The sequence below is a fragment of the Sceloporus occidentalis genome, unplaced genomic scaffold, assembly GCF_023333645.1.
Source record: "Sceloporus occidentalis isolate IW3139 unplaced genomic scaffold, rSceOcc1.0.p SCAF_4, whole genome shotgun sequence".
NCBI lineage: Eukaryota > Metazoa > Chordata > Lepidosauria > Squamata > Phrynosomatidae > Sceloporus > Sceloporus occidentalis.
Window position 1 is genome coordinate 148,969,464 of NW_028316984.1, and position 20,750 is coordinate 148,990,213.

A 20,750-nucleotide genomic window follows, 5' to 3' on the forward strand; every position below is an offset into this window, starting at 1 on the left:
CCCAGAAGCAGTGATCAGGAAGCACAGTCCTAAAAGGAACGTTTGTGCATGGAAGTCAATATTTCTGCTCTCCAGAAGTGGGGGATCATGAAATACTGTCCAAAAAGGAAAATGTGCACATGGAAGTCAATAACTCTGTTCCCCCTGCAGCCTATTTCACCTCTAAGAAGGAAAGCTGCCTTATGAACCATGGTCTCATTAAATTTGCAGATGATGCCAAACTTGGAGGGGTTGCTAATTCCTCAGAGGACAGGTTTAAAATTCAAAGTGACCTTGAGAGATTAGAGGGCTGAGCTAAAGCTAACAAGATGAATTTCAACAGGGAGAAATGTAAGGTACTACACTTGGGCAGAAAAAATGAAATGCACAGATAAAGAATGGGAGACACCTGGCTAGACAACAGTTCATGTGAAAGGGATCTAGGAGTCTTAGTAAACCACAAGTTGAACATGAGTCAGCAGGGTGATGCAGCAGCCAAGAAAGGCAATGTGATTCTTGGTTGCTCCAACAGAGGTTTAGTATCTAGATTAGTCTCTGTGGTTTCTTCCAATTCTATAATTCTATGATCTATGATTCAGGATGAAGCAGTAAAGGGATATGTAAAGTGCACTAAATTTTAAAAAAGCAGCCACAAAAAAATAAATGTAACACGCAACACATTGTAACAAAGGCAGAAATGAAGGAACAATTTTTTTTTTTAAAAAAAGAGTGCTATTTGTTTTTATTTTTGACAGCCCTGTATAGCATTTTAGGCATACCATTTACATTTCTGTACTGCTTCTCAGTGAACCCAGCACTCTCTAAGCAGTTTACAGCAATAGCAGCTTCATTTATATACCATTTCATAGAATCATAGAATCATAGAGTTGGAAGAGACTGTAAGGGCCATCCAGTCCAACCCCCTGCCATGCAGGAAATCCAGATCAAAGCATTCCCGACAGATGGCCATCTAGCCTCCGTTTGAAGACCTCCAAGGAGGGGGACTCCACTACACTCCGAGGAAGTGTCTTCCACTGTCGAACAGCCCTTACTGTCAGGAAGTTCCTCCTAATGTTGAGGTGGAATCTCTTTTCCTGCAGCTTGCATCCATTGCTCCGGGTCCTAGTCTCTGGAGCAGCAGAAAACAAGCTTGCTCCCTCCTCAATATGACATCCTTTCAAATATTTAAACAGGGCTATCATATCACCTCTTAATCTTCTTTTCTCCAGGCTAAACATTCCCAGCTCCCTAAGCTGTTCCTCATAGGACATGGTTTCCAGACCCTTCAGCATTTTAGTCGCCCTCCTTTGGACACGCTCCAGTTTCTCAATGTCCTTTTTGAATTGTGGTGCCCAGAACTGGACACAATATTCCAGGTGGGCCTGACCAGAGCAGAATATAGTGGCACTATTACTTCTCATGATCTAGACACTATACTTTTATTGATGCAGCCTAAAATTGCATTGACCTTTTTAGCTGCCGCATCGCATTGTTGACTCATATTCAACTTGTGGTCTACTTGGACTCCAAGACCCCTTTCACACGTAGTTTCATTCAGCCAGGTGTCCCCCATCCTAAACCTGTGCATTTTATTTTTCTGCCCTAAGTGCAGTACCTTACATTTCTTCGTGTTGAATTTCATTTTGTTAGCTTTGGCCCAGCTTTCTAGTCTATTCAGGTCATTTTGAATTTTGATCCTGTCCTCTGGAGTATTAGCTATTTCTCCTAATTTGGTGTCATAACGCACTAAGCAGTCTCTAAGCGGTTTACAACTGTAAGCTAACTGCCCTCTACAAGCTGGGTACTCATTTTAGCGACCTAAACAGAGTGGGGAAAGGCAGTCATCAAAATTATTTAGAGTTTAGAAATTTCTTGAAAGAATCTCTCCAGTGGCAGTGAAGTCATATGTTGGATTGCATGGAGACCACAAAGATTTTTTTTTTTTATATTTCACCTTTTTTGCTTTAGCCTGTTTAATAAGTGACTGTTACTACTTCTCTGTCTTTAAGAAAGAATGAAATATGCATGTCCAAAGAAAGAAATCAAGATCTATCAAAAAGTCTTTCTTTAAAAAAAATAAAAATAAAGTGTTACCTTTACTGGCACTAATCATCTGCAATATCATCTCAGCAGCTCCACGTTCATGAAGTCGAGATTGTTGATACAGTGTTTTCTGCTTTTCCATTTCTTTTTCCTATGAGAATATACAGATATAAGTAAGTGTGTTTCATAAAAATATAATGGCATCTGCCATTACAAGTTAAAAGCTAGGTATGATTTGTGGAACATAATAAAATGAAAAAAATTACAGACAGGAAGAAACTCAAAAACTGTTTGCAATTACTGAAAATATATAATTACATTGTACACACCTATGTAATTGGATGAGTATTTTTCAGAGAAAATTTGAGTACAATTTACAACTTCTCTCAACACACCTATTATTGCTGCATCATCTCTAGTAAAATGGAATAAAACATTGCTTTAGTACTGTAAATTATGAGTACTGTAAATTATGAGGTAAATTATATATTCAAAAGCCTCTCACCTCAAATGTTTTCTCTTTTTCTTCTTCTTCTTCATCATCATCACCTTCTCCACTCTGGCAGCTCTTTTCTCATTAGAAAGAAATAGTCTCAGATGAAATTAATCTGCATTTTCTACTTTCATTTTGTTGTAATAAATAACCATATGGTATCAGAGACTTTTAAACCACTGTTTACAAGCACTATGTTTCTGGGTGCCTCCCCCCATGCAGATCCTAGTACCTCATCTGATTCAGATACTGGAAAAGTGAAATTTTTGGCTTACACCTCCTAGAATCCCCCAGCTAGTATATCCAGTAAAAAAAGGTTAAGTTTCCTAGCTCTGATATGATTATAGTGATTGACAAAGAATATAGAGTAGGGAGCAGGTGAACAATACACCAACCAGCCCTCCTAGGGGGCAGTCCTCACTCATAAAGGGATACCCATGAAGTACAACTTGTACCATCTTCCCTTGTCTGTGAATCAATTGCTCTTTCCCCTGTTCAAAAACCACAGGCTCCCCACATGTATAAGAATATAGGATGGGCAAGGTGTATGTATCCAATGGGAACAAGAAGATAAACTGGAGCTCTGTTATGCCCTATGGAAATCTCTCCACAACACCAATGGATGTTGGGTCAATATTCCATTTAACAGTTCCAAAACAAGTGCAACTTCACTAATTTAGTGAGAAAAATTTATATGTTTTTTCATGGTAGATTTTAAAATTAATTACTCACCTTTGCCATCATAGCTGAATACGCAGTATACAAAGGGTCATTTTCCAATTTGCTGTAGAAAAGCATAAATGTTATTGAAAGTGTTTTTGAAAAGGATTTAAAAGTTAGCGAATTGCAGTTCCATTAATCTTGAAAGCATAAAACCTTTTATCTTCTTGTAACCCCATGATACTTTCTCACAAGTCTACAAGGACAGGAACCATGTCAGACTCTTTGTTAAAACGTATTAATGAGATGCATCCAGAACTGGGTAATGTATCTATTTGCATTGCAAGAGAGGATTTCTCTCTCTCTCTCTCTCTCTATTATGTCTCCAAAATGCTCAACAGCCAGAAATTCTAGCAATATATTTTCTATTGTGCTGATCATTATATTTGATCATATTGGGCACAAAATCTGTTCCTTACAATAAGTGAAAACTCTTCTAATTCAAAACATTTCTTACTTGTTCCATTATGAGGATTAAGAAGGGTGCATTCTCACCCTTAAATAGGCACTCTTACATTTTTAATATTTCCTTTCTTTTTAGTTTGTCCAAAGAAGAAAATCTCCTTCATGAAGGGGTAGACAAATGGTCAGAGTTCTGCAACATTTTGAGTAAACTCCAGCTACCTTCTCTCAGTGAGAGCATTCCGGCTGAAATGAAGAATAATCTGATGAAGAGGGTCAGGATGCTTTTCAGTCTCTTCCTCTTCCTCTTCACTTTTTTCTGGGAGAGTCTGAAAAATTATATTAAGACTATTTCTTAAAGTATATGAAACAGTAATAAAAGTAACAAACAAAATTAATCTCTGTAAATCTTCTGCATTTTAAATATTGATTCAAATTCAAATTAAATTCAAATATTTTCTCAGTACTCACACCCACAAGAGCTTGAAGCAACCATTATAGTGTAAGAATCAACAGCACTTAATTCTGTAAGACAGAATTAAGTTTATACAAGTATTAAAACTAGGAAAAAAATTAAAATGTTTACTATTTTTAAGGTACCTTCCCTAAAAAATTAATAAGGGAGAAACAAAATGATGTATGTAAAGTTAGTCCAATAACATGGTTATGATGTAGGTATATGATCAGAAGCAGAAAAGTTCCAGTTCAGATCAGAAATTAATTTTCCTTCGCTGGACGTTTTCCCAGATGACCAATATTTGTCCAATTTATTAATCTATAATTTGAAATTTTCTGTTTGACATATCTAGATGTATTGATGGATTGACATGTCTGTTCATGAAATGGAAAGCTCTATTTACAGCTGGAAAGAACTAATACAGTCAGTCCTCCACATGTGCAGGTTTCAGATTTGTGGATTTGACTATTTGCTGCTTAACAAGATCAACCTCTTCAACTCCCCACCTCCTCACCCTTCCTCCCAGAAGGCCAAAACCAATATCATACAGTCCCCTGGTTTGCCAAACTTTGCTTCTTCCTCATTTCTAAAGTCCCTCCATTTGAATCTGATGTTTGTTGCCATCCCCAAAGAGGATCCAACTTCTCTCCCCTCCTCCCCCCCCCCCCTCTCCTGGCCAGACAAAAACAACACCATACCTTCCCTTTGTGGTGATGGCTGCAAACATTGGATTTAGAGTGGGAAAACTTTGGAAATTAGGAGAATGCAAAATTTGTTAAAGTGGGGAAGATATGGCATTCTTTTGTCTGGCTGGGAGACAGGGGGAAGAGAAAGAGGAGGAGAAAAGGTGGATCCTTTGCAGCTGTGGCTGCTAACATTTGATTGAAAATGGAAGCACTTTGAAAATGTGGGGGACTCTATGTGTTTCAAGGTTGCAAAGAGTTACAGGTGCTGCTCTTAGTGGGAGAAGACTCTTTATCATTTATGTGTGTGTGTGTGCTAACACTTTTTTTACACTTTTGCAGGGGTCCTTGTCCACTAACCCCCATTAATGTGGAGGGGTGACTGTAGTTACATTTACTAATACATACACACATACCTGAAGAAACAATAATCATAGTAGTCTTAATCACCATTTACAGCTGTAGTAAGTTGCCATGGTGGGTTTGGGGGGGGGGGTCCCGTTTCCCACTTCCTGCTCCTGGATTCCTGCAGCTGGTTTTCTAATTAACCAAATATGACTGAAATCTCACAACCAGTTTCAAGAAAAGTGGTTTTGGAGTTTTAAAAAAAGGTATTAAAGTGGTATATCTTTCTTACAGCTGGCAAGTGCATGACTTTCAAATTTTCTTTTAAAAGTTTTTGAGGGGGAGTCTTCAGAGACTGAAGATATGGCTTTGGTAGGCAGTACATGGCCCACATGTCACTCTCCCTACTCCTGCTATAGTATATCAGAAAAAAGGAGTATTAAGATCACCAGATAAGCTCTATTATAGAAAAATGCAAAGTTAAATTATTCTTCCAATTCTAATATACAGCAGTACAGTTCTGAAGTTTCTCTAGATAGACAGAGATTAGAGTACTCAAGGTATCAAAGGTAACATTAATTCATGTAAAAGCTTAGGATGATTAAATAAAAGAGAAGGTTATGCAATAGCCAAATTTTAAAAACATAAAGAAGCATTAATTGTGTTAGGCCTTCAAACAAATTTGACTTAAAATATGGGATTTGTCAAATCAAGCAAAACAGAACAGTGGTAAATTTTAGTTCAAGGCTATACCCAAGAAACAGCAATGAAAGCTGTGCACATGTACATAGCATATGCAACAGTACTGTACAGTGCATACACACACACATATGCAGACCTCATTCCCACTATGTTGTAAACTGGATCATGATTTGATATGATCCAGTTTAAACAAGCATGGTTCCCACTTAATCCTAATTGCTTCAGCAATTCACAAAGGGGAGCCATGCTTTTGACCCGTTTAATCTGTGTCAAAAAGATGCTGGTTAAGACAGAGTATTTGGGGCTGAATCAATTCAAATGGGAACCAGGCGGATTCGAATCCACCCTGGAAGCCCAGCTTCCCTGGCCTCTCTTCTTGGCCATGCTTCCCTCCTTCCACCCCAGTCATGCCTGCTCCATCCTCCGCCCTGCTTCTCCATCCTCTTGGCCAAACCTCCTTCCTTCGCCCTGGCCATACCTGCTCCGTCCTCTCATCCTGACTCTCTCCTTCTGTCCTGGCCTGCCTCCATCCTCCTGGCCTGCCTCTCCTCCACCCCAAGCCTACCTTCTCTACCGCGTGGCATTGCCTCCCTGCCTGGCCGGGCCTTCTCCACTGCTCGGCCAGGCCTTCTGCCACCCCTATCTGATCCCAGCGCAAATGCAGCAGAAACCTTTATTTGATTTCAAATCAATTTGTTGATTTGAATCAAAAATCGATTCTGAGGTAAGTGGGAATGAGGCCATAAATATATTTCTGAGCACAGCAGAATGTATCTTGAATAACAAACAGTTTTTAAATTTAGGGAGAGATATCTTACAAGATACATACACACATAATATAATATTGATTAACATGGGCATTTCAGACTGAGCCAATTACATCTGTACTTACAGCCAAATCTTGAATTAGTTTCTCCTCAAAGGAATATTCCTCTGTTTCTATCCAATATTTCTGATAACCATGGAGGAACAGGTTAATAGAGCGGTGCCTGGCAGGGTGGGGTGAAAGTGAGATCAAGAGGGATAAACGGAAATACAGGATAAAAGCTCAGCTGGTTAGTGATTAGTAAGCATATGGATTTTGTACAATTTTGTTCCTCTGATTGGTCAGTAAATATTAAAATAAAACATACTCAACTCCTTTCCCCAAAGTGATTGTTTTATTCTCACATTATAGTGCCTAGTTACTGATAACCTATTGCTTCTTTAATTGGCCACAGGAGGAAATTCAAGTTCCTGAAACATATCCTTGCCTTCCTATAGGAAGCCTCATAAAGAATGAGGATAATGATTTATAGCCCATCTTTCCCCCAATTCAAGCCAGTTTACAAAAGTTAAAACAGATTCAGATAAAGTTCACACCACCAAAATAGCAAAACTTAAATTGACTTTAATTCTAATAGTCTCAAAATGTCACATTTGCAGTCAGCTCTCCATACCCACAGATTCTTTATCCACGGATTCAACCATCCACGGCTTGAAAATACTGAAAAAATAAATAAATTTACAAATGCAAACCTTGATTTTTATGAAGGACCCCACTTTACTGCACCATTGTATATAAAGGGACTTGAGCATGTGATTTTTATACCCATGGGGGTGGGTGCCTTAGCCAAACCTCAGCAGATAATAAGGGCCCACTTTACAGCAACTCACATTTATCCCAAATGAAATACACTTTGTTAGTTTGGCCAGCTCTCTAACCTGTTCTTATCCTGCCTTCTGGAATATTAGCCATCTCTTCTAATTTGGTGGCATCTGCAAATTTGATCATCCATGTTATTTATAACAATGATGAACAACACCGGGCCCAGGACAAAACCCTGAGGCACCCCACTAGTCACTTGTCTCCAGATGAAGAGAAGCCCTTGCTGAGCAGTCTTTGGATTCAGTCCATTAAGCAGTATAAATATTTCTAAAAGCAGTATTGCCTAGCGCACATTGTACCATCACGTCTGCAAGAATGTCATGGGCAATCTTATCAAAAGCTTACTGAAATCAAGATATACAACCCCAGCATCTCTCTGATCTACCAAGCTTGTGACTCTAAGAGTAGGAAGAGGCAATATACAGCTCTATGGAGAATGAATGTGATTACTGCCAAAATGCAGGTTCAAGAGAGTTCATGGATTCCTACACATCTATACAGTGACCACGATGTATGAGTCAGAGACAACAAAGAAGAACCAAGTTTTATCGTTATAGGCAGCTGTGGACTTGCACAGTAACTCCAGCACAACCATGAGAATGACTTAAGAACACTTGCTTCCATTTTAGAATAACTATAGCTAGATGAGCAAAATGAATCAGGACAAAATGTAATTTTAACCATGATTAGTAGAAACAAATGTACTTCAAGAACTGTCTGTATATATTTATTACTTTCAGCATTAAGTTGTGCTGTGTTCTCTGACTGTTTTCCAGTTCTAAGACTCTAATGATGCATAAACTTCCTTAGTCTGACTTCCTGAGCTTCTACATTGGGCATTCCTGTTCCCAAATTGCTTGAACAGAGTTCAGCTGCACAAAGGAGACCAGTGGAAATCATAGCCTTCCAACTATTTTCTTTGAAGGCTCACTTTGAGAGATGGAACACTGGGGTTATGAGCTCCAGACATGAAAAAGGAGGATTTTCTTTTATCATGACCAGACAACAAAAGTTAAGGGGGTTTACTACTCTTCCTTCCTCGCACAAGTCAATGGTCATCCACTGAGCAATGTTACCAGCATCTGTAACTAGCAAGAGAATTATGAGTCCAGTTTACTCATAGCTAGTTATCAATAGTTGTCTTTCCCCCTTTCTAAAACTGATGTGCCCAAAATATTAAATCTGTACAGAGTACAGAGTATTATTTATTCATCAATAAAACAAATAATAGTTATTTTGTGAATGAGCACTGCTAATAAGACAATGGTCACTGTCCCTATTGTTCTGTATTTAAATTTCCTCTGACCTCACAGTTTACAAGCTCATCACATCCCAAACCATGAGCATGTACACTTATAACTTCATGTGTGTTTGGAAGTCAAATGCAGTGCATGAAAGACTGTGGCTTGAATTCTGTTGTTCATTCCAACAACTTTATTAAATAAATGTAAATTATCTACATATTATGACACCATTCAAAAACAGGTTCATTCAGTGGGACTAACTAATAGGAATCAGACCAGTGTCCCAATATATTTCTTTAATTTATGAACAAAGAATCTTGTGTTTTCTGCTGACGATTTTCAACACTAAACACAATTAAAAACAACACAAACTCTATTACAATGCAAGGGTTGTAATAATACTTTCTTAAAACTGCTATGAGAATAAATAAAACACCATTGCTTTCATTAAACATATGACACATCAGTTATGACATGTGCTATTGGAAATGAGCAATTAATTCATTACTGGTGTTTCACTGCTAATGTGTGCCATTTTTCAAGTGCATTTGAAGACTGACCAATCAGAATCCCTCATGAAATTGTACAAACTCATTGTATGATAACATATCATGGCTGGGAAGAAGTGTCTGCATAAGAAAGAGGCTCTCAATTACATTACCGTTAATGTGAGTATGAGCCTGTCATATTGAGCTTTTTCATGTACTGTTTCCAGCCACACACGTTGAAAGGTGCTCAGGAAGAAATTGTTAATTTTGTGTCTGAAAAAGCATATAGGTTTTAACTAACAATAAATAACACAATTTTACTGTAGTATATCAAAAGCTATCCAAGCTTATAAATCATGTCATTATTTCATAATATGCAGATGTTTACTTGGGTATAATTATAATAATAAAAATGTAAATGAAAAGAATCCCTAACAATTACATTTCCCTCCTTGTTGTTAAATGAAGATTCAAGGAAATGTCAAATATGTATATATCACATATATACACACACACCTTGTAATACTCATACTATAGTACGTATATTATTGTCCACCAAAACAGTTATCACATATACAGTTAGGTATCTCCCATTGTCATGAAGATTACTCACAGAGAATTCTACATACCAAGGAGAGAAATATAACTCTTGGAAGTCAATGGGTCACTTGACCACCTTCCTTGTTATTACTTTTAAGCATTGCCCCACATTTTAAAAACAATGTTCATATAAATCAGTAAACAAGACTGCAGCAATTAACCTAGGCCTGAAACAAATGGGCCCAATAGAGCGGCTTCCAGCTGCTTCAAGAGCATAGTGTTTAGATGACACATGCCCCCAAAGCAGCCTAAACCACCAGCAAAAGGAGCTGATTTAATCTGTTCCTGCCAGTGGCCCATTTAGCACTGTGGCAGCGGCCCACTTCAGGAGCTGGCCATCCAGTTGCCGTGGTCCTGGAGCAATTGCAGTTGGAGTAGCCAGAGATTGCTCCTTCTGGGTCATCCGCCTTGGCTCATGGCTTTATCTATTTAATCATCAGACAATAAGCTTGACTTCTGATGTTAAAAACACATAACATCAGTTTAAAAGAACATATAAAACCAATACATATGAAAACAACCAGTCCATACTTTAAAATGTATGATTTAAAATTCATAACTTAAAAATCATCTGGAAAGGCTTTCCAAAAGAGATTAGTCTTTAACTCTGTTTTAAATTCAGACAGCATATTCATCTGGTAGGTTGTTTCACAGCTGGCAGATCATTCCATAGTTTGGGGGTAGCTGAAAAGAAAGTCCTCTGGATGACAGTTAGTCCTGACTGACTAGAGGAAATATCTGGAAGCACAAAGAACTACAATACCCCCCAAATATACCTAAAACTAAATTAGAGCTTATTGGGGTATAGGACCTGAGTGTATAAAGCAGATTATACAGGAAGAGGCAATCCTGTAAGTAACCTGGACCCAAACTATGTAAAAGCTTTAAAGGTAACAGCTTGCCTGGAGACTAACTGGCAGCCAGAACAAAGGTTTTGGAATAGTCTATGACCACAATAAACATTATTATCGTCATCCATGAACTTCCTCAAGTCATTATTTCATAGGATCCAAGCTCAATTCTGCAGGTTTTCCTGCTGCAATCTACATCACCTGCCATTAGCCACAATGGGAGGTCTGGGCATTTTCCTCTCAAAATGACCCACTGACATTACTCAGTGCTGAAAACTGGTGGAAAAGTTAGGAATTCTGATAAACTACTACTTGACTAGAGTTGGATGGGACAGTGGAGGTCATGGTCTTGAAGGTGCAGATTAGGGACCAGGGTGGCGATCAGCAGAAGCACAGCTGCACCCCTGAAATAATGAAATGGAGAAGGGAGATGTCTTAGAAGACTCCCATACCTCTCCATGGAAAATTATCAATGAATCAGAACATAGTCCTTATGGAACTAGAGAAAGGTACCAACACTTGGCCCACACTACTGATATCTTCAAGTAGAAGATATCAAAGACTATGATACCTAGCCACAGATGAATTGACCTCTTGGCTTGATTCTTCCAAAAGGGATTAGAATATAATACCAATGATAAACATTCAGTACAGAGGGACCAAACTATTATGGAGCAGGAGAATAGCATCAATTATGGGAACTTGGTATGGAGGTACCATTGTCTTTGTCCCCATACAGAGTGAGAAGATTGTGTTCACAATAGGCGTTTAATATGGAGGGACAGACCTGTTAAGTCTCCTCTGTATGGAGTGAAAAGATGGTACGAGTGTTCAGTATGGAAGGACTGTATGGGGTGAGAAATGGCATCAATAATAGGCCCTTGGTATGGAGGAGCTGAATTCTTCTTCTGTTTTCTCTGCACAGAGTGAAGCTGGTACCGATGATTGGCCCTTGGTATGGAGGAACTGATATGTTTGTCTCCTCTGTATGGAGTGAGAAGATGGTACCAATAATCTACCCTTGGCAGAAAGAGGTGAATCATTTCTTCTGTTTCCTCTCTATGGAGAGAAGGAAAGTATTAAATGATTGGGCCTCAGTATGGAGAGAGCAATCTGTTGCATCTCCTCTGTATGGAACGAGAGCATGGTACCAAAGGCAGGCCCTCAGTATGGTGAAACAAATCATTTGCTTTTTTTCCTCTGAGAGCAAGACTGGTTTCAATGACTGGTTCTCAGTAGAGAGAAACCTGACCTGTTGTGTCTCCTCTGTATGAACACACTTCCCTGGAGAGTGGTGGAGTCTCCCTTCTTCGAGGTCTTTAAACAGAGGCTGGATAGCCATCTGTTGGGGATGCTTTGATTGAGGGTTCCTGCATACAAGGAGGCTGGACTGGATGGCCCTTGTGGTCTCTTCCAACTCTATGATTCTATGATGGTCTGTGACGATTAGCAATGCCAGCCTGGTTTCTATCCCATGCTTCTTAGTCAGTGTAGGAGTAGATCCCATATAAGACTGCCTGAGGGCCAATCAGTGTGACAAGTCCATGAGGTTGGAACCATGGAGGATCAAGGTGGGGCACGGAACAAGAAGCGAATGATCTGTCAGATTAGACTGTTTCCCAACCACCCAAGAAGCCTTTGATATGTTTTGCTCATATAGGAGAACTGTTAGCCTTGCATGTATTACAGCTGGCCTAAGCCAAGCACAAAAGGCAAGGCGAGTGGACATTGGACTATGGTATTCCACCAGAACATCTGGTTCTCTTTTTAAAGTACCTGAGGCATCATGAATATCGATAAATGAAGAATGAAGAAATAATCATGAAAATACTAGACAGACCAAATCAAACACAGAAATCAGTCTTGACAGGAAAAGTAAACTCTGGAGATGCTGTTGCTGTGATGGACAAGAAGGAATTGAGGTCTTAGGGAGGAAGCAAACTGGTAGGTTGCTAGGAGAGTAAGAGGGGCAACTGCCAAAACACTTATGTGATAGTTCTGAAAGGTTCTGAAGGTGCACTGTGCAGACACAGGGTTAGCCATTTGAGTGATTCACAGAGACCACAAAGGAGAACTAAATTTCTATACAAATTTATTTTGCAGGTCATATATGCCATCTAATCCATTATGAAATAAAATATGGATTAGAATATTAGCTAGTCCAAATCACATCATGCAAATATGGACTCAAACTGGACTTCAAGAAATGGACTGAACTTTCAATAATGGAGTTTATCACATGGGGGGAAATCCTAAGCAAAAACAGGGGTTTAAATTGGAAAAATCCTGCAAAATCAAGTTGATTTTTACACATCATTGTTAAACTAATATTAACCCGAATGGAAAGTCGAGGGAAAGTAGACAAAAGCCACTCTTTTTTACTTTCAGAAAATCCCATAAGTAAAAAGGAGCAGCTTTTGTTTACTTTCTATTCTGGTTAACACAAGTTTAATAATGACGTTTGTAGAAATCAACCTGCTTTTGTGGGCTTTTTTCTTCCTTTTAAATCTCGTTTTCCCCCCGTGTGATAAATTCCATCCTTCATAGAAAGGATGTCAGTTTAAGAATTTTCACTGTTCCAAAACACAACAGTAAGAGAAAAAAGAAGACTTTTTATTTTTATAGTTAGGATGAGATATTGTTATATTTAGCATGAGATATTTTTCTATTTTAGCATGAGATTTCATGGATATAAACCCACTCATTCAGATGTAGTACAGATGCAGATATTATAGTCTCAAATATAAAGCATATATACACAGTTGTGAGAATGGGATAAAATGTAGCAGTCTCTGCACAAGAGAATTTTTTAAAAAGCTCATGCTAAAATAAAAACCAGTTAGTGTTAAAGATGCTGTCACATTCCTTTTTTTCTCTCCCTCTTCCTTCCTCCGTTTTATACTAACATGGCTTTTTCTCAATAATAAGATTGTCATATAAAGCAGCTTTTTAAAAAAAAAATACCTTGGGAGATTGTACAATGGTGCCATTCTGAAACAAGCAACAACAGCTCTTTTACGTTGTTTTGACAACAGCTTGTGCCAAACTGCTTTCTTTGATCTTAATGGTTGCTCAACCTATGGAAAAACACAACTAAAAATGAGGACTTTTTTATTAACCTACTTAACTGACTGTTACAACAAGCACCAGCTTTTAGACAGTCATATAAGACCTGGTCACACAGCAGAAAGAAAATCAAATCAAATACTTCACAAAACATAAAATACTGTACTGTGTATGTTATCTGGAATCTACTATTGACAGAAACATGTAGCTATTGCTACTGAAGAAACTGTACTGTGCGTTCATACGAAAGAAGACAAAATTTCTGTTAACTGAACTTCATGTGGGAGTGAGATATGGAACAAGTTCTCAGATGATGACTACAGTAAGCAAACTGGCTCATAGCATCAGGGGCGGGATGTGGAGGGATTACCATTAATATCTGTTTTCTGGGTTACATGAAGGGCATTCTCCACTTCAGGCTGATACTTCCTCCTAGACATTCAGACAGGGTCCTAACTTGATTCTTTTCCTCCCCAGAAGGAGGAACCTTTCTTCCAGACCAGGCTAGAAAAACTTAAATTCTCCTCAACCCTCAAAGACCTAGTGGGAAAGAATGAAGAAAAACTAGAGTACATTCACACTACACACTCTTATTTCACAGTGATTGTCACGATTCCATTCCATGGATTCCTGTGACTGGCAGTTTAGGGAAGAACACTTAGGATTCTCAGCTGTAGCACTTCACTACCCCACTAAATAACAAATCCCAGGATTGCCATGGAATGGATTCATAGTAGTTCAAAATTCTTTGAAGCTGCTGCTTTGAAAGTGCTGCTGAGATTCCTGCAGGGCCTCTGAAGCAGGGATGTTCTGACTGGCTGGGGATTTTGCAGTCCTTGACTACTGGATATAGGGGGAGTAGAAAAGAAAAACTGGAAGGGGTTAAGGGAAAAAAAAGTAAGCTAGGCCAAGAAGCAAGAATTTTAACTTGGTAATTGGGGGGGGGGGGGGAAGGGGGCACTCAGGCTGGATTCTTAGGAACTCCAGCCAGATCCAATTGCTCTGCTCAATGAACAGGGGTGACCTGGGAGACAGGACAGCTCTTTTACTTGAAAAGGTAAAGAAGCAAGTTAGCACCTTGCTTACAAGCTTCTGGATGAGGTGCCACTACTATGTAGAGAATTCTCTCCATGAGACCCTGAAAAAATGTCCCTTCAAATACCTTGGTACCAAACTGTTGTAGACATTTATAGATAATAACCAGCATCTTGAATTGAACCCAGAAATTCAATGGAAACCAGTAAAGATTGCCAAACATGGGGTGTCAAAAAGTGTACTCTAGACCAACACACTAGCTGTTACATTTGTCTGGCCTTACGACAGACTGGTGACATGTTACAGGCAAAGTGGTTACTTGAGTGTGTGGTTGTCAGTCAATTTCAGGAACTTGATAAATGTGTTAGGATAACCTATGATAAACAATGGGACCGTGTGAGTGCTGACCCTATAGAGTATGGCCTTGTTGATTTTCTTTGACCTTTCTTTGTCAGCCATGGTATCCTTCTGGACAGGCTGTCGAGGTTAGCACTTGGAGGTACTGAATTGTAATGGTTCTTCTGTTACTTGAATGTTGGATTTCAAGTAATGATAGAAGATTACTGTTCTGCACTGGGGTGATTATGGTATAGAGGTCCATAGGGGTCCCCATCTACACAAAACTGCTCCTAAAGGTTATTTGGAAATGCAGACTAAGGTATCACTAATTTGTATGTGTTACACAGCTCCAAGTCTCTTCATCAAATTTAGATGAGATAGTAGTGTGCAATCTGAATCAAAGGACCTTACTGCACAGGCTCGAGGCACGGGATGAGAACAGTCCAAAAGGGGCCGGGAAGGGAATGGAAAGAGTGGGTGACACATTTTACTGCATACAAGAAGTCCCTCACTCGTTCTGTTCCCTTCCCTTCCGTTTCCCATCCGTCCCAGAAAACTGTTCTAAACAGTTCTCAAAAATCACATCCTCTGGGACAGATGGAGAATGGAAGGGAACAGAATAGAGACTTCTGTGTGCAGTAAAATGCATCCCCCACTCGTTCCCAGCCCCTTTTGTTCCATTCTCGTCCCATGCCTGGAGCCCCTGTGCGGTAAGGTCCAATGTCTTATTATACAAGCTGAGAATCAATAAAAAACTCAAGATAGAGATATTATTACTGGGTGGTCCATTAGTCTGTGGTGATCAGCCAATCCTGAAGTGAGCTGCTCTAACTCTAAAGGATCAGATTCATAATGTGGGTGTGCTCTTTGATCCAGAATCATAGAGGCCATGGTGGTACACAAGTACACTTTATCATCTTAGGATGCGTAAAACCCTGACTACAAAAAGATGGTCTAATATTTTATTAACCTTTCATTTGAGTGATTGTAATGCAATGCATGTGTGTGACTGTTTTTGAAAAAGGTCAGGATTTTTAACTCGTCCACACTGATATACCAGGATTGCTAACAGGGACTGCTCAGTATGATCAGATGAGAGACTTCCAGTCAGCATCAGTGTTATACAACATCTATGCTATTTACAAGTACCATGTTGTATTTTTCAAGTTTATAGCTTAGATGTATGATCATTTTCACCTGTTCCAGATGAAAGACAGCAGCTGAGATCCTCTGCACACGTTCCACAGTTTTCTCAGGATTAGTAGGTTCATCAGTCCTCAAGATATCTTTGTACAGATTTAACTGCCATTTCACAGCTGGATCATCTGACTACAAATCAACACATCAGTTCTTGTTAGTTGCTGTTTAATAACCATTTAAAAGTATAAAGCAGACTTATGGAAATAACTATTCATGAATGAAATTAAAAGAGACATTTTAAATATGTTACAGAAGTAATGCTGTTCTGTGACTGGTATTTTTCTCTTTCCCTATACCATGAATACAAGAAAATTAGTCTGTTTTCTAATTTTCTTCTTATTATTTCCCTTTACACTTTTGAGATTTAAAGCTGAATCATTTGTAAACTGTATTCTGGGTTTAAAGCTGAACCATTTGTAAACTGTATTCTGGAATTTGGGATATAACATAAGCATGCTTCTCCACAGGGATGCCAATGTCATGCTCATGATCCCACACTGTTTCTGTCAGTTTGTCTTTATCAGCAGAACAAGTAACCCAGCAAAGTGTTCCACCAGAACATCACCATAGCAGTGATGTACTTTGTGTTCTACCAGTCTATCTGGTTTATTACTTATTCCACGAAATCATAAAGGTAATCAACCAGCATGAATTTACAATTGCTTTGCAAAAACTAAAATATGTTAATTTTTTCTGATGTATTCTCTGATAGATTTTGGGGAATTACCTTCTCCTGCAAATGCAAATTATTGCGTAAATGTTCTTTGACCTCTTCTTCTGTGTCTTTCTGTAGACAAATATAAACATATGTTAAACTGTGCCACATGACAGAGAGAGGGAAAATAGTTATACTGGGATAATACGACTTTATTTTCTGTGATTACGGCTATTTAATTGTCAGGAAATGACATTGGTGTGGCCACGAGGGGGAGCTGTTGTGCAGATGATTTACAGCTCCAGTGGCAGCTAATGTGGCAGCATTCAAAAAGTGCATCATCGGAATGCTGATGCAACTGTCAACTGTCAGTTCTCAACTGTCACTGAGGGACAGAGAGACAGTTGGTGCCTCAGAGAGTAGGCTGTGTCTGTTACTGAGAGGCAGTGAAATGTACTGTGTGTTAATGTGGCTGCCTCAGAGGTTGTGTTATTGTTGGTTGGTGTTAGTGTGTATTAGAGACGGATGTCCAATACACTGTGTATATCTATGTTGTAAATACTGCAAAGGAAGATTAAAGCTCTCGTTTAGAGTGAAGACTTGTAAGAGTCATTATTAGTTGAAGACATCTTCACAGATTCCTTCTTCTTCGCGTCCTGTCGACGTGGTTAAACTCTGCAGGTGGTCATGGTGGACACTGAGCGTCATTTCCATATGTCCCAACAAGGGTTATGAGCGAAGCACACGAGCCACAACATTAATTACAGCAATTTAGTTAAATTTAATTAATGATCAAATGAATTTTATGTTGTATGACAGATTAGAATTTCACATTGTATGAGGTGAAACATGTTAACATTATCTACCCCATAGATGAGGTGGAAGAACTGAGAAGTCAGAGAGAAGAAAAGAATAAGAGAAATTAAACAAAACAGATAGATAACTCTCTTTTATATATATGATGAGAGGTTATGATAGAAAGAAATTTTGTGATTTCATTGGTTGTCAAAAATTTGAATAGAAATATTTAAGGAAAGAAAAGAAATGTCATATGATGTAATATACCATGTTGCCTCACATACAACATAATGAAATATAATTAAATTTAAGTGCCCAGAAACTGATATGTCTGTGTTTCTTCCTAATGGGAATATTATGTTTGGAGATCAATACTTACAATCAAAACCTACATAGTACCAAAGAGCCTGCTCATTTCCAATCATGAGATTGATTCCAATACTTATGGATGCCTGAGTGGAATGTCGATGTTAACTTGGTCTATCTGGTTTATGAATTGGGACACAGGTGGCATAACGTGATAAAGGTGATCCCAGGAAGAAACCAACATTAGCTGACAAGTGGCAAGGTTCTCAATCTCTCAGTCAGATAGAGGTGAGGAACCACACTGTTTCAGCAGGTTTTCCACTACAGATCTTAGACTTCCAACAAATGTTTGCAGAGAGGGTGGGACCAAATAGTGCTCTGCCCCACTGTATGAGGCCTGAATAAAGGGGAGGATATGCATCTATCAGCTAGGATAACACTTCCTGCATCTGCTTAAAGTGGCATCTCATCCACTGATATTTCCACATGATAGTTTGCTAGTCTCTATGGTGCAATTTTTGTGGTTGCCTAGCTATGCAAACTTTCCATACTTTTATAGTTTAGTTTCTGTTTTTATTAAAAATATTTTGTAATTTACTCTGAGTACTCAACAGAAGGTGAGATAGAGAATAAAGGTTTTAAAACAAATGCAGTAAATTAAAACCAATGTTAGTCCAATGATATGAGATCTATTGGAATGCATGGGACTTCTTATTCCTAACATATATAAGTGTTCTTGATTTCAAAGGGTCTAATCTAGTTTTGGACTGACATTGGATTTTACCTACAGTCCTGCTCTGGACACATTGAATTGGATATATATATATATATATATATATATATATATATATATATATATATTGTGTTGGATTGTAACACTCTCATTTGCATTTTAAAATTGATCTGATTTCAGATAAATAATTTGGCCTACTTATTTTTTAATTTTCCAAAATATAATTCCAAAATATTAATTATGGATCATTTACAATGAGAGATGGTTAATGAATAAATAAACACCCTAAAACTGAAAAAAAAAATCATGTGCATTTTAGAACTCCTTAGATCAGAACCACAAAATATTTGAATACTGAATTCCTGGGTTGACATTGTTTATAAAATGAATAAAACATTGACTTACACAGCTGTATCTGGACTTAGCAAGAGAAATTAGTTCTTGATCTCCAGGAGTACACATATTCAATCCAATGGGAAGCATTTTTTTAAGTGCAGCTACAATGAGAGAAGTCTGTATTGAGTACAAATCTCCTCTGCGTTTTGATTTCTTTCGTTCTTGATCATGACCACCAGACTACAAGGGGGAAATACATATGAAATACATACTCTCATTATATCATACATCCACACTAAAACATGTATGTTTTCTATCAATTATTCAGTCGAAAACAGAAGTTCATATTTGCATGTTTCTATTATGAATGTTCAAACTTGGTAGAACAGAAGTGAGTTAACGAACTGCTGTAGAAAACATATAAATAATTTTACAAGTACTTCGTAATTGACTTTACCAGTCCATAAATCCCTAAGTACAGACTGTAATTTTCTAAAAGCTACACATCTCTTTAAATATATATACAGTCAGTCTGTGCCATATGCAGGCTTCATTTACATGGCTTTCAGCTTAGACTGAAGCTGCACTACAATTAAATGAACAGCATGTGCACCCATAGCACGCATGCCGCACCACACACATGCACCCCATTGTTTTCAATGGGGAGTGAGCATACTTGGTTTTCCCCTGTGAAAGGGAAGGGCTGATTGTATAGCCACATATACCTAACAGGATGGAAAGTGAAAAGAATTAAATTTGCATTTCTGAGAAGACTAGTCTGTGCTTCTACTGTCTAAAGGAAGATCTGGTGGTGGACTTCTTTTGGTGGAATAGAAGAATGCAGCAGGCCCAGGATTGGAACAATTCACTTCCCCCATTTTCCCCATGGACCCCCCTCCCTCAAGTGGCTTTAGAGGATTGGGTAACTGTTCAGTGTTGAAGCCTGCAGAGGGGAGGAAGAAGGTAACAAATTCTGTTGCAACTACTAATGAAAAGTTCCATTTAGCTTTGAGTCTTACATGCATATGTGAACTATGTCTGCAATGCTCTTTAATAAGTCTGACAACTGTAAAGTATTCATTCACCAAGTCCATAGTTTTAACTATATGTACTAGAATACTGCTCTATTTCAGTTCCATTGCTGATACAGAAATCCAGACACTGTCAGTAGCATCACCCACCCAAAGTATTAGGAAAATGAGCCCTAGAAAAGAGATAGTAAACAGGTTGCACATCAACATAAAATCTATCACATTCTAATCAAACAGACAATGTTCATTCAAAATAAAACATTTAAGGCAGCAGATCAAAGCTCTGAGCAACAGCATGGCTCTTATTAACAAAACCATACTATGAACAAACTTACATTGAACAGCCACGAAAATGTATCTTTTCTGAATCCATGCATAGAACAGACACACATTAACCCCATTGAGAACTGTGTCACATACATGAATTCAGGACTGGGCTCATAGCATATAACCACTACAAACAGCAGATGCTTGCTATGAACACTTCACATCTTTTTGTCTCTGCAAATGAAATGCTGAGTAGAGCAAAGATAGAAACTGTACAAGCTTGGAACACTGGTACAGTAAAGCCATTAACACTGATTGTTTGCAAACAA

At 38.4% G+C, this 20,750-nt stretch overlaps 1 protein-coding gene across 1 annotated transcript in view; it reads right to left on the reverse strand.

The window, feature by feature from the left end:
* Window positions 1-20,750, reverse strand: part of RYR3 (ryanodine receptor 3) — a 442,959-nt gene that overhangs the window by 78,474 nt on the left and 343,735 nt on the right. Inside the window, exons 72-80 of the mRNA XM_089521997.1 lie at window positions 19,193-19,363; window positions 17,023-17,082; window positions 16,293-16,424; window positions 13,620-13,732; window positions 6,717-6,813; window positions 3,860-3,966; window positions 3,248-3,299; window positions 2,528-2,590; window positions 2,074-2,173 (exon numbers count right to left, since the gene is read on the reverse strand). Of these exons, the coding sequence (XP_089378123.1) occupies window positions 2,074-2,173; window positions 2,528-2,590; window positions 3,248-3,299; window positions 3,860-3,966; window positions 6,717-6,813; window positions 13,620-13,732; window positions 16,293-16,424; window positions 17,023-17,082; window positions 19,193-19,363 (895 nt within the window). The remainder of the gene's footprint in view (window positions 1-2,073; window positions 2,174-2,527; window positions 2,591-3,247; window positions 3,300-3,859; window positions 3,967-6,716; window positions 6,814-13,619; window positions 13,733-16,292; window positions 16,425-17,022; window positions 17,083-19,192; window positions 19,364-20,750) is intronic.